At 50.5% G+C, this 27267-nt stretch overlaps 1 protein-coding gene across 3 annotated transcripts; it reads right to left on the bottom strand.

Moving 5' to 3' along the window:
* Nucleotides 1-1237: 1237 nt before the first annotated feature.
* On the bottom strand, nucleotides 1238-27267 carry Ldlr (low density lipoprotein receptor). Of its 3 annotated transcripts, none has more exons than XM_085844467.1 (18): nucleotides 26997-27267; nucleotides 18716-18842; nucleotides 18153-18275; nucleotides 16684-17067; nucleotides 15172-15294; nucleotides 13024-13146; nucleotides 12347-12466; nucleotides 11398-11523; nucleotides 10858-11029; nucleotides 10542-10766; nucleotides 8507-8625; nucleotides 8019-8158; nucleotides 7188-7329; nucleotides 6869-7021; nucleotides 5409-5582; nucleotides 4879-4956; nucleotides 3815-3972; nucleotides 1238-2999 (listed from the first exon to the last, which is right to left on the bottom strand). In XM_085844467.1, exons 1-18 carry the CDS (start codon nucleotides 27063-27065, stop codon nucleotides 2964-2966), a joined length of 2592 nt encoding a protein of 863 aa, XP_085700593.1. In that variant the 5' UTR covers nucleotides 27066-27267; the 3' UTR covers nucleotides 1238-2963. The 3 variants fall into 3 exon arrangements, with proteins under 3 accessions (XP_085700593.1, XP_021026939.1, XP_029337337.1); XM_021171280.2 differs by having other exon boundaries at nucleotides 18716-18838; nucleotides 26999-27266; XM_029481477.2 differs by having other exon boundaries at nucleotides 18716-18835; nucleotides 26999-27266.

Raw genomic sequence — 27267 nt, 5'->3', positions numbered from 1 at the left:
CCAGGCTGGCCTCGAACTCAGAAATCCGACTACCTCTGCCTCCCAAATGCTGGGATTAAAGGCGTGAGCCACCACTCCCGGCTAAGATTTATTTATTATTATATGGAAGTACATTGTAGCTGTCTTCAGACACACCAGAACAGGGCGTCGGATCTCATTTCTGATGGTTGTGAGCCACCATGTGGTTGCTAGAATTTGACAGCCAGGGTTATACAGAGAAACCCTGTCTCGAAAAACCATAAAAAAAAATAAATAAATAAAAAGACTCGCTCTTTGGTTAGTGTGTTCACCTTTATCATCCCTCATGGATGTGTGAGACAGAGAATAATGCCTGTCCTTAAAAAGACAGCCGGTGAGAGATACACCTCAACACTAACACTGGGAAGGCTGAGGCAGGTGAGTTTATTCTGCGTTTTCAAGTTTATGAGGTTGGTTGGATGCTATTTTATGGCAGGCTCGCTGATGTCCCAGGAGGGGGTCAGGGAAGTCGCTGTGCAGACAGAAAGGCAGCAGTTGGGGCAGAGGAAGAAAGTGTACAAGCATAGGAGACGGAACAAAAATGTCTAGATTACGTAATAAAGAGCCTTAGGGAGAGGAATCCCCCCCCCCCCCGACCCTGGGCTGCAGGGGCTGGAAAGTTCAGGGTAGACTGTGGGGTGTACCTACAGTGCCCAGCAACAGGTAGGGACTGCAGGATACTGGGAGGACCTGTAGGCCAGGTCTGCTTTGGTATTTAAAATAGGCACTTCAGCTACTCTTCCTGGCCCTGAAACCCAGCACAGGCTACATTGTGAGATCCTGGCTCCAAACTACCAAAACCATGCGACTCAAACAGAAGGCACAGCTCGCGAAATGGTGGGCTCAGCAGCTAAGAGCGCTCACTTTGTCACCAGGGGCACGGTGCACACTCCAGCACCAGCTTAGCAAGATGGGAGTTCTCTGAACCTTGTAACCCCTGACTGAGCAGAGCAGAGTCAGGCTGGACCTTGTTGGCATTAGACATAGCTGAGGGGACCCCAGGTTCAGGGAAGAACTTTGCCTCAAAGGAATAGTTGGGAGTTTCAGGACACCCCCACACAGAGAGGTGCGTGACCACACACACACACACACACACACACACACACACGCCTGTTCCTAAGCCTGGGTGAATACAGAGAAGTGGCTTCACAAAGCTATCCTCCAAGCCTCCCGATGCCTCCTCTGCACCCCACACCTCACACACATAAGGATGACAAAGTTTCCAAAAAAGAATTTAATCCATCACAGTATGACATTTTCAGCCTATAAAAACATCTGAACAAGGGTTTCAAAGCAGTTCCCACCCACTCAAAGCAACGTACAGGACAGGCCTGAGATCAGCCCATTCAAATCATCTTTGTACACAGAGCATCCCAGAGTATCACCCCAGCCTAACCTGGAGAAATTGCAGAGAGGTGCAGCAATCAGGGTTTGCAAAAAATAAATAGATTTAATACATATGTGTGATATCCTTGAATATACAGAGTGAAAACTGAGCCAGGTGCCATCAGCACATTACAGAGCTCTTTACAAGTGTCCCAGTGGGCTGGGCAATGTGCCCTTGTGTCTTGAGTAATGGACAGGTGGATCTACCCAGGAATCCAAGCAAGGCCACCACTGTCTTCTTAGATTACCCATGTGACAAATCTGTGGCAATTTCTAAGTATTCTTCCAAGTTCCCCCAAATAGCCTGTGATTTCTTTTGGTTTTTAGATATACAAGGTCTTACTATGTAGGCTTGGACCTCAGACATGTGCCCGCCTCTGCCTCTTGAGCACAGGATTAAAGCCAAGTGCCACCACACCTGAGAAACCATGCGTGTATCCCTCCCCGTGCCCCATCTCCCCTTCAGCAGGTTGGATGTCTCTGTGAGAGAGGGATGATGTTACCAGAGGAGCTAAACAACTCTGCTGTGCAGAGCCAGAAACAAACACAAACAAACAAACAAACAAACAAAACACCAGACAGAGGCCCTGAGTTCCCCCCAGTACTGAAGAAGGCAATGGATGCTTGGAGCCTGGCAATTATCTTCTGTGGTCAGTGATTCGGGGCCACTTCTGGCCTGAGGTCCCATCCAAGGCACCATGGCCAGTGCAACCTAGGAGTACAAATGTGGACCACGTGGGTGCCCAGCACAGAATGGGAAAAGTGCGCAGAGAGAAGTGCAAGCCTCACTCGGAGACTCGGAGGCTGGGCACAGGATGGGAGTCCTGACGGCCACCCCTGAGCAGCAGGACACTGAGCAGGCCAGGACTCCTGAGCAAGGCAACCAGTTGTCTCAGGCACTTCATAAATATTAAGGGAGAATGGCGAATTGAGCTTGTCCCTCCAGGAACGGGTGACTTTTTGGCAAAGGCATGAGCAGGTATCCATCACTGGCAGCTGCCGGCCCCAAGATCCAGCAAGATCAGTACCGAATGTCACGAGTCACTTTCCTAGCTTCTGATGGGGGCAGCAGAGTCAGGCGGGAAGGCTCTGGGGTGAAGGTCAATGCAGGAAGTCCTGAGGTTAGGGACTGGCTATGGTACCCAGGCCCCGGTCAGTAGTGCCTGCTGTCTCATGTCCAGCAGGCTTCTCTCTACCTGGGTGGGCCTCTTCCTCCTCGTGTTAGTGTTGAAAAGAGTAGAATTCAGAATCTTCTGGGACAGCCTCTTTGGCTTCCAAGGAAATGAAGATGGAAGAAAAAAAAATTCCCAGGCAGAATTCGCATTTCAAGCACAGCCAGCAGCCTTTTCTGTCCCCAGACAATAAATATATAAAACAGAACCTGGGGCAGACAGGCGGCTGAGCTTGGCCCCCAGCCCAGCTTTGCTCTTATCTTGCTTTGAGCAACACAGAGCCCAGGGAGGTGGCAGGACCAGTGCTGGATGGGGAGGTCTGGAGAGAGTGTCCTTTCTGCCTAAGCTTGGCAATGGATCCCGGAAAGAGACGGCTCTCCCGGCTGCTCACGCCACATCGTCCTCCAGGCTGACCATCTGTCTCTGTCAGCAAAGCGGAAACACAGGAAACAATCAGACTAACAGGACTACACACACGCATGGCCAGAATCCACCCCCCTCTCCTGCTCCTGTCCCCCGCCTTCTGTCCCTGCGCAGCCACCAGAGGTGGCCAGAACACCTAAGACTGAGTCAACTAAGGCTCACAATGTTCTCCTCTCACTTCCAGGCTCGGATCTTACCACAGGTATATCCCGTGTTTCTTTCTGATTTTTAGAAAACCTCTCTCTCTCTCTCTCTCTCTCTCTCTCTCTCTCTCTCTCTCTCTCTCTCTCCCCACACACACTTCAGGGGGGGGGATTAGATATGTGTGTGTGTGTGTGTTCTCTGCATTAAAGTTACACGTGTGCCTGATGCCTGTGAAGGCCAGAAGGTATCAGATCCTCTCGAACTGGAGTTATAGATAATTGTGAGCCACCATGTGGGAGATGGGAATTGAACCCAGGTCCTCTGGAAGAACAGCCAGTACTCTTAACCACAGAGCCATCTCTCCAGTCTTCCCTTATGCTTCTTAAGTACACTGTGCCCAATCTTATCACAATTTGAAGTCTTTGCAATGGACTGATTCCTCTATTCACAATCCCCATGCAGAGGAGACCTCCTCCCCGTCCAACATACAGCAGGCTCTAGCATGCTCCTGCTGCTGTGAGGCACACCCTAAGCCCTCACTGGGGGCCTAGGCAGGTTCTACCACCAAGCTGTGCATGCCCCTGGTTTTGGGCTCCTTTCCTTTCACTCCACCTAACTTCTGTCCTTCAGCTTATTTGATGTCTCATCTCTCCCACAAAGGGCACACTCACTGAGGGGTAGGTATAGCCGTCCTGGCTTCGGCAAATGTGGAGTTCGTCCTCTGTGGTCTTCTGGTAGACTGGGTTGTCAAAGTTTATGCTGTTGATGTTCTTCAGCCGCCAGTTCCTCCACAGTAGGACAGCCCCAAGGACAAGGAGGGCAACCAGTGCTGTGGGGAGAGGGGGCTTGGTCAGGGGCTCCCCAGGAGACCCTGTGCCAGTGAAGCTACCAGGCATGTCCATCCTGGCCCTTTCATGTGACAGCAATATGTTTTGAATGTAAAATTATACTCACCTATCATACAAAGAAAAAAACCAAGGGAGTGTGTGTGTGTGTGTGTGTGTGTGTGTGTGTGTGTGTGTGTTGGTATAGCATTCACTGGGAGCCTAACACCTCAGGGGAATGAGGCAGGAGGATGCTGACTTCTGAGCCAGCCTGGGCCCCATAGCCTGACCCTGGTTCTAACTTTTGAGTTTCTCTGTTTCTAACTTTTGAGATTCTCTGTCAACTTTGCTCTGTATTTATTTATTTATTTATTTATTTATTTATTTATTGAGACAAGGTCTCACTGTGTACCCCATAGCCTGACCCTGGTTCTAACTTTTGAGTTTCTCTGTCAACTTTGCTCTGTATTTATTTATTTATTTATTTATTTATTTATTTATTTAGACAAGGTCTCACTGTGTAGTTCTGGCTGTCCTGAAACCCACTCTGTAGACCAGACTGGCCTCAAACTCACAGAGATCCTCCTGCCTCTGCCTCCTGGGTGCTAAGATTCAAGGTATGAACCACCATGATTTTTTCACACAGGATCACAATTATTTTTTGAGAAAGAAACCCACTGTCCACCCCCCTCCCTTGCCGGTCTCAAAGTCTGTATGTAGACCAGGCTGGCCCTGAAAAAACTCAAGCTGTGTATCATCACCACCACCAGGGACACTCCACTCCATCTTCTTTGTAATGAGTGAGAAGGGGGCAGTGATTTGAGGCAGGCAGGGGCATCCCTCAGGCAGGGGTATTCCATTTTTCGTCAGAAAGGTGACATGGCCCGGTTGGCACTTCAGGCAACACTTACCAATAGGGAAGAAGATGGACAGGAACCTCACACCACGTGGCTGCTCCTCATGCCCTCTGCCAGCCATGTCACCCTGGACTGCAAAAAGGGAAAGGATAAGGTGAGGAGGCTCAAAGACGTCAGAGAGGGGACAGGGCAGGACATGTCTAACACCATGTTAAAGTTCAGGGGAACCTTGGAATGTTACTAAGATCCCTACAAAGTCATGTGGACTTAGTCTGTAGGCAGCCGGCCTCTAGTGTACACAGTGGACAGTTCTAGGATCCCTAGAGATGCCAGACATTTGCACAGAAACTGTACCCACATAGACACTTAACACAGCAAGATGGCTCAGAGAGTAACGAAGCTTGCTGCCAAGCTTGCTAGCCTGAGTTTGATCCTAAGCCCCACATGGAAGGAGGACAGAATAGACTGTCACAAGCTGTGCTCTGACCCCACAGGCAGAGTGGCCAATTCCCCAACCCCACAAATACATCACTGTAATTAAAAAATGTAGTACTTATGAAATGAAGGCTGGGCCTGGCCGGTACCTTGGTGGGACACTGTCACTGACGCCACTGTGCTGAGCCCTGGGGTGTCCACAGGCTGCCTAGGAGTACTGGGAGCTGAGAGATCCTCATTGTGCTTCGGTGGCCTGGCAGCTGATTCGGTGACCACAGGCCCGACGGCGGATGTCCCCTGGGTGGTCGGTACAGTGTCGACTTCTGATGGGACAATAAACATGACCTGAGGGCCAGGGGCTGGGTGCCACACTGACACCTCTGCTCTGGGTGGAATGCAGGCCACCAAGTTCCATGGCATCAGAAATTGAGCAAATGAAATGGGTAAATAGCTGGTGACACTGTCCCTTGTGTCATTCCTGAGGATTATTCCAGGGGGACCTCAAACTTGTCATCCCTCTGCCCCAGTCCCCAGAGTGCTGGTGACCTGCAAATGGTGAGTACACTATGGTCCCTGAGATCAGCGTGACCCCAAAAATCTATGTTGGAAACCCAACCACCAAATTCTTACTGAGGAGAGATTTAAAAAAAAAAACAAAAACTTTGCTGTTTGTTTTTGAGACACAGTCACACTATGTAGTCCTGGCTGTCCTGGAACTCACTATATAGACCAGGCTGGTCTCAGACTCAGAGATATGCCTGCCAGAGTGCTGGGGATTGAAGGTCATGTGGCCGTCAGTGCAGAGTCTGGTATTTCGTTCTCTCCTTCTATCAAGTGGGTTCTCTGGGATCAAATGCAGGTAGCACCTTTTTTCAGGAGCTTCTCCGTGGCCCCTTGTGGGTAGGATGCCTGGCAGTGAAACCTTACAGAGGTGACTAAGAGTGAATGAGGTGAGCCGGGCAGTGGTCCCAGCACTTCAGAGAATCTCTAAGTGCGAGGCTAGCCTGGTCTACAGAGCAAGGCTATGCAGAGTAACACTGTCTTAAAAAACACAACAGGCCGGGCAGTGGTGGCGCACGCACGCCCAGCACTCAGGAGGCAGAGGCAGGCGGATTTCTGAGTTCAAGGCCAGCCTGGTCTATACAGTGAGTTCCAGGACAGCCAGGACTACACAGAGAAACCCTGTCTCAAAAGACGCCCCCCACACAAAAGTCCTTTAAATAAATGAATAAATAAAATGAGAATATTTGCTCTGAGTCACTGTGACACCCTCCCCTATGTCTACCAGATGCTAAGACCTCTTGTATCCAAAACCAGGGGCTACATGAACTATGCTTTATAAATTATCCAGTCTCAGGCAATCTGCTTTTGCAACAGAAAACAGACAGAGACAACTTCAAACTGAGCCTTTCTCAGATGACATCAGCAAAAAGGGGTCTTCTTACCGGATACCCTGAAGTAAGACAGAGCTTAGAGACAACTAGAACCCCTAAGAGTAATTTCATTTGAGGCAGGCAGAGAACCTCACTCATGAGTCTCCAGACAGCTGGACATCTGGTCAGCCTCTGCAGGCTCATGGGGGTCCACCTCTGGGGACTTGTGCCCCTACCTGTGAGGCAGCTCCGCATGTCCTTGGCCAGCAGCATGCCATCAGGGCAGGCACAGGTGAATTTGGGCGAGTGGGGACCGATCTGTGGGGCGGGCAGGCACAGGTACTGGCAACCACCATTGGGGAGGGCTGTTGTCTCACACCAGTTCACCCCTGGGAGGAAGAGAAGTTCATGGAGAATAAACTGACAACATTTGATGACTGGCAGAGTCAAGAAAAATGGCTGACAATTTTATTATTGGGTACAGGAAGCACATTGAACCCATCTTCAGAGTAAGCCAGAAGAATCTAAGATGTTCTGGGACAGGGCAGAGCTTACCTCTAGGCTGTGTGACGTTGTGGAACAAGACAATGTCCTCTGGGGACAAGAGGTTTTCAGCCACCAAATTCACATCTGCACCCGTGAGTCGATTGGCACTGAAAATGGCTTCGTTTATGACATCTGTCCAATATACTTTGTCCTACACAGGTGGTATGTACAGAAGAGGACCGAGCATGTTAGCCACTGCGCAGCACACACCACCGTCCACCTCCCCCAAATCGCTAGGATTCTCTAAACATAAGCAGTGCTGGCTGTGGTAGAAATGCAGCAAAACAGACACAAAGCCTCCCATCCTAACCATTTTCTCTGTGTATGTTGTATACACGTGTTCAAGTGCTTTGTACATGTGTGTGTGGGGGTATGGAGGCCACAGGTTGATGTCAGGTGTCTTTTCAGTCAATTTTCACCCTAACTTCTTTCCTTTTCTTTCTTCTTTTTGAGGCAGATTTTCTTTGGCTAACAGCCCTGGACCTAGCTCTGCTGACCAAGCTGGCCTCAAATTCAGAGATGTGCCTGCCTGCATGTGCTTCCCAGAGTGCTGGGATTGAAGGTGTACTCCATCACTGCCCAACCTTAATTTCTGAGACAGCGTCTCATTGAACCTAGAACTCACTGATGCTACACTGGCTGGCTGGTGCGTCCCAGGCATTTTCCTGTCTCTTCATGAACTCTGGGTTCCACTCCTAGCATCAATCAATCAATCAGTCATCACCAGCTCCATGAAGTAGCTGTAATTCCAATACTTCTTTCTAGATCTCTAGACAAGAGCTTTTACTCAGTCTTGGCTTGAATGGATAAGACAAACCCCCTCACATTCCCAGGGTTCACCTCATAGATGGCCAAGGAGAAGGGGTGGGCCAGCTGGTTCTCATCCTCCAAAATGGTTTTCCGATTGCCCCCATTGACATCAATGCTGGAGATAGAGTGGAGTTTGGAATCAACCCAATAGAGACGGCCACTGGAAAGATCTAAAAAGCACAAACACATACGAAAATATGGAGAGGCCAGAGGTGAGAATAAGATTATTCAATTGCCTAAATATTCTAGTATGTTCTAGAAGATTCTAAAATGTTCCAGAAAGTTTCAAAACATGCCAGAAAAAAATTCAGGTAACTATATTAGGGTAAAGGGTACAGCTGGGGGGGATCTCTCTAGCTACATAGGAAGCTGAGGGCTACATTGTGGCTTCTGCCCTAATCCAGTGAGCCTTCCAGCTGCATGGGAAGAGGGCAGTACCTATCACCTATTCCCAGCTATGCACTTTGTCCTCTTCAGTGTGCCCACCCACATCAGGCTAGACCACCCCTCAGATATACCTAGTGTGATGCCATTTGGCCACTGGATGTTTTCGGTCACCAGTGAGTGGATGTCCACACCATTCAAACCCCCTTTCTTGATCTTGGCGGGTGTTCCCCAATCTGTCCAGTACATGAAGCTGGGAAAGACAACAGACCAAACAGAAGAGAGATGAGGGCTCTCAGATGGCAGGCTCCCATTAATGTTGACAAGAGTCGGTTTAAATAGTTCTCAGTTTGGAACCACACCCGTCTCTTTGACTGATGAGGACGGAACTCAGAGCCTCATGGCTGCAAGGCCGCAGCCACATCTTCCCTTCAGCACTCCACCCTTCCACCAACACCAACCACAGCTTCTTCAGGGTTCTCCCAGTCGAGGGCTGCCACCGTAGATGGTCAGCCCCTCTCTGGAAGCCTAGGGTTAAGCCCGGTGTGGTGATGCACACCACTCACCCCAGAGCTTTCAGAGGTGCTGGCACAGACTAAGTGCAAGGTATGCAGGAAGCAGACAGACACTATGAAACCACTCCCATGTGGACACGGACATGGCCTCACAGGGACAAAACCTCTGAGGCGGAGGCGGAGGCGGGTGGGGCGTACTTCCCAACAGATAATGTCAGTTGCCCTGTGTGTTAGGCCCTGACCAGTCAGCAGAGAGACCTCTGATCTCCATGGACAGTGCGGGAGCAAGAGTGATCCTGTATACTGTTGTGTGCACGTGTATGATGTAAGTAGATGGTAGAACATGGTCTCAGGCCGGGCGTGGTGGCGCACGCCTTTAATCCTAGCACTCGGGAGGCAGAGGGGCAGGTGGATTTCTGAGTTCCAGCCTGGTTTACAAAGTGAGTTCCAGGACAGCCAGGGCTACAAAGAGAAACCCTGTCTCGAAAAACCAAAAAAACCCAAAACAAACAAACAAATAAAAAAAGAACATGGTCTCAGAAATGTCCTTCATGGGGCCAGCAAGATGACTTAGCCAGTAAGGGTGCTTGCTGCCAAGCCTGACGACCTGAGTTCAATCTCTGGAACTCACATGGAGGGAGGAGAGAACACATTCCTAAAGTCCTTTAGAAGCCTGTCCTAGCCTGGGCGATTTGGCAACAAAATTAAGTGGTTAGCATGGAAAGCCAGGCACCACTAAGCCCAGCTTCTCTCTTTCTTTCTTGTACTGGGGGTGGAGCCCAGAGCCTCCTGCACCACTGTGCCCATCCCCAGGCTAGGACACTGTTTTTGACCGAGTCTTAACTCACTATGTAGTTGGCTTCCAGCACACTTTATCTTTGACCTCCTCCTCTGGTCACCACAATGCGTGACCACGCCTGCTTCATGTGGTTCTGAGGCAGAACCCAGGGCTTCCCGCAGTTACGAAAGCACCCTACCGAATGAAGCCCACACCCAGCACCTTACTCAACACTGATTTGCCCGCTGCACGAGCACGTGTGAACGTGTACTCATGCAACATTTGGGGGCTTGGCTCTCTCCTTCGACTCTATGTGTCCCTGAGAGTAAACACAGGTTGTCAGGCTTGAGGGCTTCATCCACTGAGCCAGGTTTGGTTTTGTTTCTAAGATTTTATTCTGCCAGGCCACAGTGGTTCATACCTTTTATCCCAGAACTTGGGAGGCTGAGGCAGGCAGATCTCTGAGTTCAAGGCCAGCTTGGTCTACCCCAAGCGGGACAACCCCACCACCACCACCACCACCACCACACACACACACACACACACACACACACACACACAAATCATTTTTAATTGCCATGCCTGATGAGGCCAGAGGCATCAGATACCCTGGCCCTTGCTAAGCCTCTAGTTTGATTGTTTTGTTTTTTTTTTGTTTTGTTGGAGCTAGGAGCTCACTTTGCAATCCGAGCTAGCCTGTAACTCAGGACTGGGGTTTCAGGCCCAAGCCACCATGCTGCTTTCTTGGTCTATCACCGACACCCCAGCCTCTATCCACTGTCTTCCCTGAGCTCAGGACCATCTCACATTCTCCTGAGCCCAGCTCTGGATCCCCCACCTTGGGTCATCCCCTTGTCCAGCTCTTTGGACACTCACCCATGCACAGGGTCCACTACGATGGCTCTGGGTCTGGACCCTGCCTCTTGGAACAGTGTCCTCCTCTTTACGCCCTTGGTGTCGGCCACAGACACACTGCCTGGGACTGAATCTGTCCAGTAGATGTTGCGGTGGATCCAGTCTACCGCCAGCCCGTCAGGGGCATGCAGGTCCTCACTGATGATGGTGTCGTAGGACAAGTTAGGGGCCTGGTCCATCAGGGCGCTGAAGCAGAAGAAAGGGGTCACAATAGAGCCTGGGGTCAGGGCCTCCCTAGGGGACAGACTGTCAAAAGGGTGACGGGGCTGCAGCTCACCTGTAGATCTTTTTTTGGGACAGGTCGGACCAGTAGATTCTATTGTTGGTCACCTCAGTGTCGAGAGCCACCACATTCTTCAGGTTGGGGAGCAGACTGGTGTACTCGCTGCGGTCCAGGGTCATCTTCCGGACCTCGTGGCGGTTGGTGAAGAGCAGATAGCCTATGGAGCCTGGAAAGCCACGCAGGGTGGTGAGGGATGGAAGCCAGGGCTTCATGGATGCCAGGCAAGAACTCTGCCTACAAGCCCCAGCCCAGTCCCTGGAACCCATTTCTCTAGTAAGCGTAACTAGAGAGGTAACAGGGGCTCAGGTCACACTTTGTGCCTCTTCCTATCTCCCACCCTGTCTGGATGGGAAGCAGGGCAGGTAGAGTTCTGGGAAGGATAGACATGGGTGAAGGCAGGTCCCTACTGTACAGCTCCGCCACCAGCCAGAATCCTAGAGAGATGCCATACCCAACTAGGGAAAGTCATAGCAGTTCTGAGCCCCAGGGAGGAGCTGCCCAGCCAGCCCCCTCGGCCCGCAGCCCAGCACTCACCCACAGCCTTGCAGACCCTGGTGTGTGGGTCCATGTGGAAGCCGGCCCGGCACTCACACTTGTAGCTGCCTTCCAGGTTCACACAGAGCTGGCTGCAGGTGTCTGGCTCCTGACACTCGTCAATATCTGTGTGTGCATGGGGACAGAGAAAGGGTTTCGTCTAGGGGAGAGGAACCCTTTCTACAGGACAACAGGAGAATAAAACATGTATCCTCCAGTGGCTAAAGGATGCCACCCTCACAGGACCCTGGACCCTGTCACCCACCTCCAGTGGCTAAGGGACACCACCCTAACAGGACCTGGACCCTGTCACTCACCTCCAGTGGGAATCTTTCAGCCACCTTTCCTTCCCTTCTTTATTTTTTTCCATTTTTGGTTATTTTTCTGGTTTTGTTTTGTTTTTTTAATTGTTGGTCTTTGTATGTAGCCCTAGTGGGCCCAAGCTGGCCATAGAGACCACCCTATCCGTGAACTCAGAAATCTGCTTGCCTCTGTCTCTCAAGTGCTGGGTTTAAAGGAGTTTTGCACCACACTTGAACTCTTTTTTTCTGAGACATTTCACACAGTCCAAGCTGGCCTTGAACTTGCTACATAGAAGACATTGAACTTCTGTTCCTATTGCTGACACATCCCAAGCATTAGAACTACCTGTGTGGGTCACCAGGCTAGGTTGCGATGCACTGGGGACAGAATACAGAGCTACCTGTAAGGCAAGAGTTCTAGCAACAGAGCCCTCGCTGGAGCCGGAACCTCGATTTGTGATGAGGATCCCAAAAGGCAGGACTGCCATTGACGCACTTGGTTCTTAACAATCAGGCCAGGACCCAGTGTTCACCCCTGGAACTCTCCTAAGAGCCCTAAGCAGTGGGAACTGCACTCCCTGCCCACTGAGCACATGGGGAAACTGAGGCACGGGTTCACTGGGTGGCTGGATGTGCTGCAGACTCACCTTCACACCTGTGGAGGTCCACCAGCCGGAAGCCACTGGGACACAGGCACTCAGAGCCTATCTTGAGGTCCTTGCAGATGTGGGAACAGCCACCATTGTTGTCCAAACACTCGTTGGTCTCTGCGTGGGATTGAGAAAGCAGACTGGCTGTTCTAGCGCCGTACACTTTCCACAGGGAACACTACGCCACTGCATTGCCTTCGTAAAACTCTTGGAAGATCATTCATTTTTATTATTTTTAATCATGTGTATGAGTGTGTCTGCATGTGACTGTGAGAACAGATGACCTCAGAAGCCAGAGGCACAGGAGGCCAGGAGATGGATCCCCCCTGTAGCTAGAGTTACAGGCAATTCTGAGCCACCTGACTTAGGTGCTGGGAACCAAACTTGAGTCCTCTGAAAGAACAGCCAGTGCTCTTAGGTGCTAAGCCATCTCCAGACAAAGAATATATTTATATTAGTGCCAGGGATCTGAATCCAGGCCCCATCTCCCAGCCACCCCCGCTTCCCATGCCTGTCCTGCCCCGGAGCCAAAGCTCTGTCACATCTACGATGCACAGCGAGCCTTTTGCATGTTGTGGGGGCACTGGCTGGGCTCACAGCCCCACAGTGACTACACACTGAGGCTATCCCTGGCTCCCCAAACACCACGATCTGCCCGGCTCCCCAACACTCACCGCACTCCTTGATGGGCTCATCCGACCAGTCCCGGCAGTCCCGGGCAGAGTCGCACACCTTGTCCAAGCTGATGCACTCCCCACTGTGACACTTGAACTTGTTGGGGCCATCACACTGTGTCACTGAGAGAGGCAAAGAACAGTCAGGAAGGCCTGAGCTACAGGGTTTGCCTGCTCTCGGTAAGATTACACCTCAGCGCTGGAGTGTGTGTGTGGCTCAGTGCTCCATACTCCTGCCTAGAGTCCCCAGTGAGGGAGGGGCTGGGGGCGTGCCATTGGGTAGCCCTGCCCGAAGTCTCACTTTGTAGCCTTACTGGTCTTGAATTATAGTCCACAATACTGGAAATTAAGGAGACCCTCCTGCCTCAGCTCCCAAACCCTGGGATTACAGGGTTGTCCTAACATGCCTGCTGTAAATAATTTCCCAGTGGTGTTTTGTTTTTTATTCTCTGCAGGAGACGCAGGGCCTTGAGTGGGTAGACAAGTGCTCGGTCACTGAGCAAGGTCCCTGGGTTACTGGGAGCTGCTGGCTCAGCAGGCAGACAGGAAGTTAATGTTTAATGGGAGGAGTTTGTTTAGACTCTGCATGATCGAACAGGTCCCAGGGAGAGGGCTCAGTGACGGGCGGCTGCAGAGACTGAGTTTTTGGCTGAGTTGGGTTTCTTATAGAGAGGTCTCGCCATGGTCCAGGCTGGTACAACTGTGTTTGCTTCCTACCTCAGGCTCCAGATGGCTGAACTATAGACCTCTACCACCATGCCCAGCATGGCATTGAGCAGTCAAAAAGCAACAAGTAACTCAGCCTAGCAATGGGAAGCCCTGAGTTCAACACAAAAGAACAAACAGCAAAAACCTAACATTTAAAAAAAAAAAAAATGTGGGCTGGCGAGATGGCTCAGTGTTTAAGAGTGCTGACTGCTCTTCCAAAGGTCCAGAGTTCAAATCCCAGCAACCACATGGTGGCTCGCAACCATCTGTAACTAAATCTGAAGCTCTCTTCTGGAGTGTCTGAGGACAGCTACAGTGTACTTACATATAATAAATAAATAAATCTAAAAAAAAAAAATTAAAAAAAAAAGTGTTTGTTTTGTTGTTGTTGTTTTTTGTGAGAGCTGTTCTCAGATTCAGTGTAAGCAAGGCTGGCCTTGACCTCCTGCCTGCACCTCCCGAACGCTGGGGTTACAGGCTGTGCCACCACACAGGTTCACGTGGGGCGAGCACTCTACCAATGGCTCAGCCCTAGACCACATCATTTTTTGTTTGTTTTTTTTTTAAGATTTATTTATTATTATATGTAAGTACACTGTAGCTGTCTTTAGACGCGCCAGAAGAGGGTGTCAGATCTCATTATGGGTGGTTGTGGGCCACCATGTGGTTGCTGGGATTTGAACTCAGGACCTTCCGAAGAGCAGTCAGTGCTCTTACCCACTGAGCCATCTCACCAGCCCAACCACATCCTTTTATGTTATGTATATTTTTTTTCCAACTTGCAGGTCACTGGGGTGGAAGAAGGGTCACCGGGCCAGATGCCATGAGTTTGATCTCAGGACACTCATGGTAGTAGGAAGGAAACAGCTCTCATCAGTTCTGGAATGTTCTTTTCATGGAGTTGAATTGTATGTATGTCGCTAGGGTCTCGAGCCTAAAGCAGCGTCTACCAGGAGTCCCTACGGCTCCCTTGGTAGAATGCATGAAGCTCTGGGTTTGGTCCCCAGCATAAACAGAGCACAGCATCGCACATCCATGATGCCAGCACTTGGACCACATGAGAACCCATCTCAGAAATAAACAAATCAAAGTACCGAAGAAGGGAATTCCATTTTGTAATCCAGCTAACTGGAAGGAGGTCAGAGGGGGCAAATAACTCTCAAAAAACAAAACAAAACAAAACAAAAAACCCACAGCTGATCTTGGGTGATGGAGTTCTGAATTCAAGGTCAGCCTGGTCTACAGAGACAGGACAGCCAGGACTACACAGAGAAAACTTGTCTCAAAAAACATACAAACAAACAAATAAAAAGAAAATACGCCTCCTATGTGCCTGACCCCCCCCTCCCTCACCAGGGAACAGCAGTGCCCTAACTTTACAGAAATGCAAGGCACTGAGAAGTGGGACCAGGAACTGAAGCAGTGAGGGGCAAAGGTTACCATTGACGCAGCCAAGCTCGTCGCTCATGTCCTTGCAGTCATGTTCACGGTCACACTGGCGGCTACCGTGAATGCAGGAGCCATCTGCACACTGGAATTCATCAGGTCGGCAGGTGGCCACCGCTGGGGAGGACAGGATGATCGTCACAAGAAGCACCAATACACCGTTCTAATTGCAGTTAGAGGGCTGGCAAGATGGCTCAGCAAGCAAAGGCAATTGCCAGCAAGCCCTAAGCCTGAGCTCAGTCCCTGGATTCTTCACAGTGGGTGGTGAGACCTCACTGTCGGAGCTGCCCTCTGACCTCCATACAGAGTCCCACACACATGTGTCACGTACACCACTAAATCACGCAGGGGATTGGAACCTGGGACTCATGCACGTGTGCTGTGGTGGTTTGAATGAGAATGGCCCCGAATGTCTCACAAGTTTAAATACTTGGCCCCCAGTTGGTGGACCTGTTCAGGAAGGGTTAGGAGGTGTGGCCTTATTGGAGGAGGTACATCGCTGGGAACAGGCTTTGAGGTTTCAAAGGTTTCTTTCTCGCCCTTCCTAGCTAGCACAGTCTCTGTCTCGTGCTTGTGGTTCAGATGTAAGCTCTCAATTATAGCTCCAGCACCACACCTGCCTGTCTGCTACCGTGCTCCCCACCATGCTGGTCAAGAAACTGTAGACCTCACTAAACCCTCTCTTTTATAAGTTGCCTTGGTCACTGCCCACAGCCACAAAAAACTAAGACACTTGGTAAGTGACCTACAGACTTGGCCCTCTTAGAAATTCATTGTTCCAAAGAAATAAAAACATTTTCTAGCCCATCTTTGGCTGATTATTTATTTATTTATTTATTTATTTTTGTAGCCCTGGCTGTCCTGGAACTCACTCTGTAGGAGGCCAGGCTTGGCTTTGAACTCAGAAGTCCGCCTGGCTCTGCCTCCCAAGTGCTGGGATTAAAGGTGTGTGCCACCACTGCCCGGCAGGTTGACATTTAAAAAAAAAAATTATTTCCTTCGTTATTTGAGACAGGTTCTGTCTCCGTGGCCTGACTTTCCTGGAATTCACTGTGTAGACCAGGCTGGCCTTCAACTCAAGAGACCCACCTGCTTCTAAAGGTGTGTGCCATCATACCCAGCCCTTATCTCTAGTTAATTTTAAAAATTTTATTACACAGTATGTGTGCAGTATGGGGCCCGTGCAGGTATGTGCTCCGGTACATTCTGGCTCCTCCTTCTCCCTGAGTCACGGTCTCTCAATGAATTGGGAGCCAGGCTGGGAGCCAACAAGCTCCAGCCATGCCCTTCTCCACATCCCACAGCACCCGCATCACAAGCTTCAGCATGGCTGTGCTGCTGCAGATTTGAACTCAGGACTTCGTGCTCTGGCAGCAGACATTCTACCCACCCAACCAGCCCCTTACCCAAAACCAATCAACTTCCTTTCTGGGCAGTCTGGTTATTGCTAAGCCCCAAAGCTCCCCAGCAAGGCCAATCATCCATCCCTCCTCCCCAGGGCCTTACCGCAGTGCTCCTCGTCTGACTTGTCCTTGCAGTCTGCCTCGCCGTCACAGACCCAGCTGCGATGGATACACTCACTACTACCACAGTGGAACTCCAGGGAGGAGCAGGGGCTGCTAACCCCTTTGGAGGCCGTGTCTCGGCCCTGGCAGTTCTGTGGCCACTCATCGGAGCCGTCATCACAGTCGCCATCCCCGTCGCAGGCCCAAAGGCTGGGGATGCATGTGGATGAGTTGCAGCGGAAGTGGGCGGGGCCACAAGTGGTGGCCTTGCAGTGGGCCTCATCAGAGCCGTCCAGGCAATCTCGGTCTCCATCACACACAAACTGCGGGGAGATGCACTTGCCATCCTGGCAGCGGAAGTCATCCAGGGAGCACGTCTTGGGGGCTGCAGGGGTGCACAGGTAGGAGAGGGCCCTGTCAGGCTATGGCTTACACCAGCCTATTTGCAGACAGGACCGTGTGCTTCAAAAACACACAACCAATTTAGCAGAGCCAGGGGTGGTAGTACGCTAGGGCTCAGGAAGCTACGACACACCCTTTTCTGCCTCGGTTTCCTCATTCATATGGTCAACTATCAAGCCAGTTCTGTACCAATGAGCCCCTCACGGGGGTGGGTATTCTAGGCAGGGGTTGAGCCACATCTTAATGCTTTAGGTTGTGTTGTGAACTGCTTATCTTGCTAAATGTATAAATTACACTCTAGTGAGGGTATGTATATATAGGGAGACCCACATTACCACATTATACAGAGATAATATTCAGGGTTCTGCACTCTTGTGTCCCAAGTATCCACTGTGGGCCTTTTTTTGTTTTGTTTTGGTTTTTGGTTTTTCGAGACAGGGTTTCTCTGTGTAGCCCTGGCTATCCCAGAACTCAACTCTGTAGACCAGGCTGGCCTCGAACACAGAAATCTGCCTGTCTCTGCCTCTCAAGTGCTGGGATTAAAGGCGTGTGCCACTATTGCCCGGCCACTGTGGGCCTTAAGAATGGATCTGCACATAAGTGGTATGACACCAGGACACACTGCTGAGAAGCAATCTGGCACCTAGTGGGTCAGCTCTGGTTCAATTCCTAACCCAGCTCAGCCTACATGTGGGCTGCCTGGTGACAGTTACTGGGGCTTCCCACTGCAATAAATGCTTCTGATGTTCATGAGAGGTGGCATCATCTCTCAGGAAGGGATTTAAGCCACAGGAGCAATCACACACCAGAACTCAGGTGGAGTCCACGCAGGAATGAAGCCTCACAGCTGTCACACCCCAGTGCCCCTGTTGCAAGGTGGTCACACACTCACACACACACTCACACATACACAGAGGCACTCTCGAGTGCACACACATGAGTACATGTGCTCACACATACACACACACACAAATGCTTACACACGTGCACGCACATGCATACATGAGCACACATGCTCACATACACACTCACACACAAGCCACACCCAGGGGTCTGAGCAACACTTACGACAGCCTTGTTCGTCTGAGTCATTTTCACAGTCTACCTGTCCATCACATCTCCAGGAGTCAGGAATGCATCGGCTGACACGGCCTCCACAGCTGAATTGATTGGACTGACAGGTGACAGACACTAGGGATAAAGAGGAGCTGTCACTCAAAAGGAATATGATTTGGTGAGGCCAGGTCCATCTCCCGTGTGTGTGTGTGTGTGTGTGTGTGTGTGTGTGTGTGTGTGTGTGTGTGAAGGCTGGTCACAAGCACCCATGCAGCCCTGTTAGTGGACTAGTATGACTGTAAGCACAGCATGAGGTCAGATAGGAAACCTTCCAAATCCATCATCAAAGCATACAAAATGCTTTGGTTTTGGATACTTGGATCGGGGATGGTCACCCTGAGCCTTCTTCTAACTCACGAATGGATTTACCATTCCTGGGCAGGGTCTTGGCACAGCAGTAGAGCCCCTTGTCTAGTAACACCCCAGGGAGGGTTGGGACTCACGGGAAGAGCCCCTGCCTAGAACGCACAGGCCACAGGTTCTTCTACAACCACCAACAAATAAAGGGGACTTACTGCATGTCTCTGGGGACTCATCAGAGCCATCTGGGCACTCGGGGCTGCCGTCACACACCCACTTGCTAGCGATGCATTTTCCGTCTCTACACTGGAACTCGTTCCTGCTGCATGAGTCTTCTGCTGCGAGAGCAGAAGAAAAGAAAGGTGTGTCAACAGCAGAACTCAACGATGGCTGCATCAGCTAACCGGAGAATGCAACAGAGGTGACAAATGTACCCAGCATAGCCAGGGCAACCTGTCAGACGTTAATACCGACATCTGGGCTATTGAACAAAAAGTCTAAAAACATTGAATTTAATTGGTTAATTATTATTATTATTTTACTTTTATTTTTATTTTTTGGTTTTTTTGAGACAGGGTTTCTCTGTGTAGCCCCGGTTGTCCCGGAACTCACTCTGTAGACCAGGCTAGGCTCGAACTCAGAAATCCGCCTGCCTCTGCGTCCTGAGTGCTGGGATTAAAGGCGTGCGCCACCACGCCCTGCTGGTTAATTAATTTTTAAATTTATTTTGAGACAAGGTCCCACTGTGTAGCTTTGGTTGGCCTTGAACTTTATATAGAACAGGATGGCTTTGGTCTTACAGAGGAGACCTGCCTGCCTCTGCCTCCTGGGTATTGAGATTAAAGTACAGGCCACCTGATCTCTTAACATACTGGTACAATACTGGCACTAAAGTTGTGCCAAGTAGCCAACAGTTATCAGATCCTCTTGACCTGGAACCCTTGTCGGCACTGCTACCACGGCCAAGAGCCTTAGATTAGAAAGGGCGTGGACCTGGGGCGGAAACAAGTACACTGCTAAAGGAATACAACAAAATGTCCCGTAATGACTTTCTGCTACACTCACAGATCAATGCCCTACTCAGCCATCACCAGAGACCTCCTGCAGCAGATGGAACACACAGAGAAACTCACACCTGTGTTGGGATGACCCGCAACTATTGTATTTCTTGGCTATGAAAAAGTATGTCCCCGTGTTAACTCACTTGCAGAGGAAGTGAGAGAGAGACCTTGGAACATTCAGTAGTGAATAGGATTAAGTCTCTCACTCAGGGCTCAGGGAACCCTTCCTAGGAATGAGGAGGCGGAACGGTTGTATGAGGCCAATAAAGCAAGGCCTCTGGACACAACTGGACTGACACACATGAACTCACAGACACAGTGGCAGCATGCACAGGAGCTACACAGGTCCCAGGCAGCCAGGGAACTGGACATGAGACCCCAGCCCTAACTCAGAAGCTCTCTCCTACTGTCAACCACTTAAAAAGAAAAATTAGATGTCTCCAGGGGAGTCTGACTGAGCACAGAAACCACACCTCAGTACAGTCCCCACAGCAGTAAACGGTCAACATAAAATGAATTCAATGATGGTTTTTAGATATTTATCGCACGTTTTCTTTGGGCTTTTCTCCCCCGGTGTTTTGCTTGTATTTTCTGGTTTCTGACTAAGGATGTGTTTCTATAGACTTTGCATGTGCGTGTCCTGAGTGTGCGTGTCCTGAGTGTGCGTGTTTCCTTTGCCCTTTCTTTTTCTTTTTCTTTTTTTTTTTTTAAGATTTATTTATTATTATAAGTAAGTACACTGTAGCTGTCTTCAGACACACCGGAAGAGGGCGTCAGGTCTCATTACGGATGGTTGTGAGCCACCATGTGGTTGCTGGGATTTGAACTCTGGACCTTCGGAAGAGCAGTCGGGTGCTCTTACCCACTGAGCCATCTCACCAGCCCCTCCTTTGCCCTTTCTTTTCATTTCTTTTTTTTCTGTTTGTTTTGTTTTATTCTCATTTGATTATTAATGTATTTGTTTTTGCCGGTTTGGTTTCTAAAGAGAGCGAAAGTGGAATAGGGAAGAGGCGGAGGATCTGGGAGAACTGAGGGAGAGGAAACCAATGGTCAGAATTTACCGCGTGGGAAAGATGATTTCCAATTCAAAAAAATAGTAATGTATGGGTCACACCATGCCTGGCCAATTTTTTTAAATTTTAATGTTATTTATTTACTTACATCCCAAATGCTACCCCTTCCAGTCCCCCCTCCCAGAGTCTGTCTCCCACCCGCTTCCCTTTGAGAGGGTGGGGTTCCACCCTTGGAACCCCCCACCCCACCCTGGTGCATGAATTCTCTGCAGAATCAGGAGCATCATCTCCTGTTTTGTTTTCTTTTGAAACAGAATTTGTCTGTATAGCTCTTTGGCTGTCCTTGAACTCAGAGATCCACCTGCATCTGCCTCCAGTGTGCCACCTACCACTGTCTACCTTCATGGGGTGGAAGCTTCAGTAACTGATATTTCACACCCCTGCTGTCCCTGAGACCTCTCTCAAGTCCCTGCACCCTGCTCACTACTCTGCAATTCTTTCTGGTTTTTTGTTTTGGTTTGGTTCCCTTACAGTGTGGCACTGAGTACCTCTGGGGGGCCTGCAACGCTCAAGGATTTCGATTAAAGGCATGCAGCATGGCACTGCACTCATGAGACTGAAAATGCTCTCTTGCCCAGCTGCTGTCCTGACCAGATGACTCACTCACCCAGCATCTGGCCAGCAAAGGAAATGACTCATCAGCTTCTCTCTGATGGCAGATGGTGATGAGTAAGGCCACTAGAATTCCAGGAGTGGCTGGGTCCTTACAAAAGGAAGTTCTGAGGGGGCAGTGGCAGAGAACAGAGGAGTGTCACCCCATTGCCCCCAAAGCCAGGTGACAGGTCACCGATTCACACTCTCACTGAATGACACATAAATCGGGATGTGGGTGTGGAAATACCAGCCATACCCAAAGCCGGTGGGGCCCAGGCGGCCCAGCATGCACAAAGCCAGGTTACATCCCCAGCCCTGCAGCAACCAGGCAACCAGGCAAGTGCCATGCTGTCACTCAGGAGCTGGAGGCAGGAGGATCACTACCACTCTAAAGGCAGCCAGGGTTCCACGGCAAGACCCTGTCTCAAGAACAAAAACCAACTAAACAAAAAATTAGTAATGTTTGAAGGGTGCACATCTGTCATCCCAGGGACCCCTTGACAGAGGCAAGAAGTCTACTACAAGTTTGAGCACAACCTAGGCAAATGGCACAGCCTCGGTTACACAAGGAGAGACCCTGTCTCAGGCAAACAGAAGAAATAAAGAAGGCCTGCAGGGTGGCTCAGTGGCAAAGGACTGGCCACCACCTATCTGAGCTGGATGACGGAAGGAGAGAACCCATTCCGCCCCTGTCCCCTGAAGTCCACACATACACAAAACGAATGAACAAACAACCAAACATCATTGTAAATATTTAAAAGCAAGCCAGGTGTGGTATACACACCTTCAATCCCAGCACTTGGGAAGCAAGTGAGTTTGTGGCCAGCCTCACAGTGAGCTCCAGGACAGCCAGGGCGGTGGACAAATCAAATCAAGTAAAAGGCCAGTCAACACGCAAACACCTCTGCAGCCTTGGCCCTGCAGATGGCCAATGTCACAAATGACAAATCCTGAACAAGGCCACAGAAACTGAAAAGGGGAAGGACAGTGACAGCCCTGGAGTTGTGATTTCCTTGAAAAGCACAGACATGTTCTATGAATGTTTTCATCTTAACCCCAGGTGGGGGGCAGGGGCCACTCCAGGCTGTCCACAGCAGCTCACCGGGATTTGCTTCATACTTTAGGAGGGGCGTGATTTTGCCATCGGCAAAGAGTTTCTGTGTGACAATTGGAATTTTGGGGACTTTTCAGAGGATGTGTGAATGCTAGGGCCCAGAGAGGGGCGTGAGTTGTTGACTGTTTGCTGTTGGTCATGGTTTATTAAGTAGTGAGCAAAGAAGAAACAAGAAATTAGACATCCTAACAGCAAGGAACTCGATGCCCGGAATCAGCAGGAAGTAGCCTAGGAATAATGTCACCCACCCCCTTTTCCCCATCCTTTTTTCTCTCCTATCTAGTGTTAGGGGCTTTAAGGGTGGAGAGTAGAAGAGAGAAGAACCCACAAAGTAGCAATGTCAGCTACAAGGAACTACTCAGTCCTCTTTCCCACATACAAGTGCTTTTTAACTTTCTCTCTCTCTCTCTCTCTCTCTCTCTCTCTCTCTCTCTCTCTCTCTCTCTCTCTCTCCTGATGGAATGACAGGGGTGTGCCGAACACCTGACCACTGTTTTCTTTCCCAAACTGAGGACAGATGGCATGCAGAGAAACCAAAATAAGGTATGACTGGTGGCATGCACTTTTTTTTTAATCCCAGCACTTGGGAAGCAGAGGCAGGAGGATCTCTGTGAGTTCGAGGCCAGCCTGGTCTACAGTGAGTTCCAGGATAGCCGGGGCTACACAGAGAAACCCTGTCTCAACAAAACAAAATGATAATAAACCAAAATAAAAGAAGTTAAAATACCGTCAGGGAAAGTGCTTGCCTAACACACAGGGTACTTTGGGCTCCTCCCGCACCATAAGAGCAAGCCCATAGACAGGTGTGTTAGCTTTCGCCTGTAATCCCAGCATTCCAGTTGCTGAGGCAGGAGGGTTACAGCGAGTTCAAGACCAGCCTGGGCTACATGGTAACTTCCATGCCAGCTGGGCTATATAGGGAGACCTCAAACAAAAGCAGGCCACACCGGGGTGTTTCCTAGTGGGACGTTTCTTTCAGCATGTAGAGATTAACGCAGGGAAGACCCTCTACTAATAGGTAGTGCTGGGTCTGGCTAATCACAAAAGGGAGCCAGCCTTGAACCGAATATTAAATTTGTATAGACCTTAAGGCTCATAGGTTTTACACACACGCGCACACACACACACACTCATCCTTACATCTCTCGTAGGTCTTGGCCCCAGGTTACACTTTGAACAATTTAAACAGAGGCAGGAGACTGCAAACCTAGTCCCTTGGGCAGAGAGAATTACAAGCAAAGATATTGCCAGAATTGTTTTTGGGTTTTTTGTTTTGTTTTGTTTTGGAGACAGGGTTTCTCTGTGCAGTCCTGGCTGTCCTGGAACTCACTCTGTAGACCAGGCTGGCCTCGAACTCAGAAATCCGCCTGCCTCTGCCTCCCAAGTGCTGGGATTACAGGCGTGCGCCACCACTGCCAGTGCTCTTTTCTAAAGGCTGTCATCCCGGGTCATCTCACCACCTGCCAAAAGTACCGTTCTCCTGATAAAAGATTTAATGGGACCAGGACTTAATGATAGCTATCACCCTGAGCCCTTCAGCTGTCCATCAGAGGCGTGTTTTTTGATGTGGGGAGGGGCCTAATGGCTGGTTCTAAGTCAGGGCTGGCTCCAGTTGTTATGGGAACGAAGCCCAATTGGAGGTCAACCCTGGTGAACAAACATTTACACAAGTGTTTTCACAGTCACCCTGAACAACAGTGGCCTGAAGACGGGCCTGGTCAGGATGCGATCACCCCAGTCCCGGCACAGGCTGTGCCCATTTTACTGTGCGTAACAGTATCGCCTAAGCAGGTTTGTTAGTAAATCCCCCACAGCATCCATTTTCCTACTTCAAGGTTCTCCTGAGCTAGGTTGCTCCTAGCTCAGGAGCAAAGGTGCTCGCCAGGCTCAAGCCTAAGATGAGCTCCATCTGGGGACAGCCTACTCCTGCCGTCTCCATCGGGTTGATCAACTCCACTCTTAGCAACCAAAGCTCATTTGCTCCACATGCCCAGAGGGTGCAGATGCTGCTGATATAATTAAAGCAGAAGGGAGAGGAGCACCAAAAGCCAAGCAACCAAAGAGGCCAGAGCCTTATCAGGAGCAAGCGGGGAGATAAGAGCCCTGAGTGCTCAGAGCCAAGAGCACTGCACGCCAGGTTTGTAAGCTCAGAGATGTTCAAGGGAGAGGTTCTCAGAGCTCAGGAGTCAGAAGCAGGGCTAGCCTGAGCTGTACGCTGAGAACCTACAGAAAAAAAAACCCAAAAAACAAAAAACAGAAAGAAAGGAAAAATATGAGGGGGGGGGGGGGGAGGCTGGCACAGATGAATTGCCACAAGGCCAGCCTGGACTACATCGAGAATTCCAAATGCAGGACAGCCTGGGCTTCAGAGAGAGATACTATCTCCCCCAAAATAAATGAAAAGAACAAGAGAAAAAAATCCAACCTTATCCAGTGTTTTACCAATTTTACTCAGCAAGAAATGCAACAGAAACAAATGAATGCGCCCATGGCATGCTAACGGTGCTTGCAAACCTGTACTCCTTCTGTGTTAGACAGACCTGTGGCTTATCTGACACCCCTCACACCGACTGCTGGTTCTGCGTTTGTGTGTGTGTGTGTGTATGTGTGTGTGTGTGTGTGTGTGTGTGTGTGTGTGTGTAGCCAGAGGTCCGAGTTGAATGGCTTCCTCAGCCTTCCTCCTCCTCTCACTGAGTCCAGATCGCACCCTCAAGCCCTGGGATCCTCCCAGCACTGTCATTTCAGGCTGCCCCACATCTGGCTGCGTCACTAACTGAGCCACCGCCCCAGATCTGCTCTTGAGCAACCCAAAGATAATGTGTGCTTCTTCTTTTTTTTTTTTTTTTTTTTTTTTTGGTTTTTCAAGACAGGGTTTCTCTGTGTAGCCCTGGCTGTCCTGGAACTCACTTTGTGGACCAGGCTGGCCTCAAACTCAGAAATCTGCCTGCCTCTGCCTCCCAAGTGCTGGGATTTAAGGAATGCACCACCACTGCCCCACTAGTGCACGGCGAATCTTAAAACAGACAAATCGTCCAGTTAACACATGGAACCCTAACATAGAGCAAGCCACCGTAGTCACCATCGTTACTATGAGCATGAGAGGGGACCAGAGACACCAGAGTCTGGGGAGACCAGCGCCGGGGCCCTTGGCCTTCCGGTGAGATGAGAAACATCAGCTCTTGCTCAAGACTTTATAAAATGGTTTTCTTTCTTTCTTTTTGTTAAAGGGAATATGATGGGTGAAACTCCAGCTGAGCAGGGTATCTGGTCTAGCCTTGTCTACAATTTTAACAGGATGGCTGAGTGTTTGTCTCAGTGTTCAACCTCTCCCCTCTCCCTCAGTCCAGGGTTCACTGTATAGCCCTGCCTACCCTGGAACTCACAGGGATCCACCTGCCTCGGCCTTCCAGGTGCTGAGACTAGAGGTGCGCCCCAGGATGCCCAGCTCAGCCAGGCTGTCTCAAGGAAGCATCCCCAGGGATTGTCCAGTTGACAGCTACTCACAGCTAACTGAAGGGCACTCCTGCCAAGCTCCTGCGGGGTCAGAACCGAAGCTGGTTCTGAGGAGGAAAAAGCAATTAAAATGTTCTTGGCCAGCCAGGCTGACTGCAAGAAAAGCAGTAACCCAGGCATGCATGGACCCGGGTTCTATCCATGGTGTCCCCAAATCCAGGCATGGTGGCACATGCCTGTCATCCCAACACTCCCGAGCTGAGGTAGGAGAATTAAGGGCTAGAGACTACACAGTGACTCATAGGCCAGCCTAGGCTACATGAGACCCTGTCTATAAAGTGAGGGAGAGGTGGAGTACTTTCCCCAGTGCTGCAAAGAAGTTGTTGGTGAGATTGTAACACCATCTCCCTTCCTGTCCAAATTCCAAAGCCTCTCCTAAAACTAAAGTCCACTTTATGGATCTACCCAATCCTACACGTTCAGAGAATGGGAACAAACCAGGCCTGCAAGAGTCTTTGCCAGGTCCCTGCCTGATGGTCTCAGCTACGAGTGTCTGGGTTGCCAGAGGCACATCTGTGCACCAAACCAGGGAAGTAGGGACAAGGTAGGGACTGCAGGCTGTCACAAGGAGGACCCAGCCGGCCCGGATGTGTAGTCCCACCCCACCCGGGAGGGCCATGCCAGCCACGCCCCTGAACATCATCCTCTTCCTCCATTGGGCGAGGGGAGTGGCTCGAGGCTCGCCTGTTCCGGCTGCACCCAATAGAAGCTCGGGGGTGCGGTGAGAGGTGGGGTTAGGGCGGAGTTTTGGGGCACGCGGCAGTAGCCGGGTTTGAGTGCAGTTCTGGAGACCCCCAAGTCCTGTACCTACGACTAGCGACCCCAAAGTTGAATAGCTGGGCCTGGGTCTCCCCAGTCCTTGAAACGAATGATGGGAGCCCTCCTCTTGGATTCCCTCACACATAGCTCTGAAAAACACCTCTGACTTGGGAGAGCACCCACCCGACTCCCCAAACCCACTCTGACTCCCTACAGCTCTGGCACCCTATTTCCAAAACAGTTCCCTCCAGCCACGTGGGAAGGACATCACATCAAGTTCGCACGAATGGTTGTATTTCTCGACCAAAAATAAAACCACTCGGGGCTCTCCGAGTTCAGGGCGGCTGCCCCTGACCCGGGGCAGGCTCCTGAAGCAAGGCTTACCTGCAACTCCGGCAGCAGCCAGGAGCAGGGCGATGACCCAGCGACACATCAGATCCGCGGTGCTCATCCTTAGCCTCTGCGTTGCGTCCTCACTCGGATCACAGACCCCGAAATGTTCCCGCTGCAAACACAGGATCGCGGGCCCCACAGTGTCTCGGCTGCGAACCCGGGATCGCAAGCCTCACGGTGTCCCGGTTGCAAACTACGCCGCACTCGTCGGTCCCTGACTACCCCGCACGCCCAGAGTCATTCCCAGTACTAGGGGCGAG

This window comes from Mus caroli, unplaced genomic scaffold (assembly GCF_978045245.1).
Source record: "Mus caroli unplaced genomic scaffold, Mus_caroli_1 scaffold_11, whole genome shotgun sequence".
In the NCBI taxonomy this organism is placed as follows: domain Eukaryota; kingdom Metazoa; phylum Chordata; class Mammalia; order Rodentia; family Muridae; genus Mus; species Mus caroli.
Note: the sequence above shows the minus strand (reverse complement) of the source record. Positions and strands in the feature narration are given on the sequence as shown.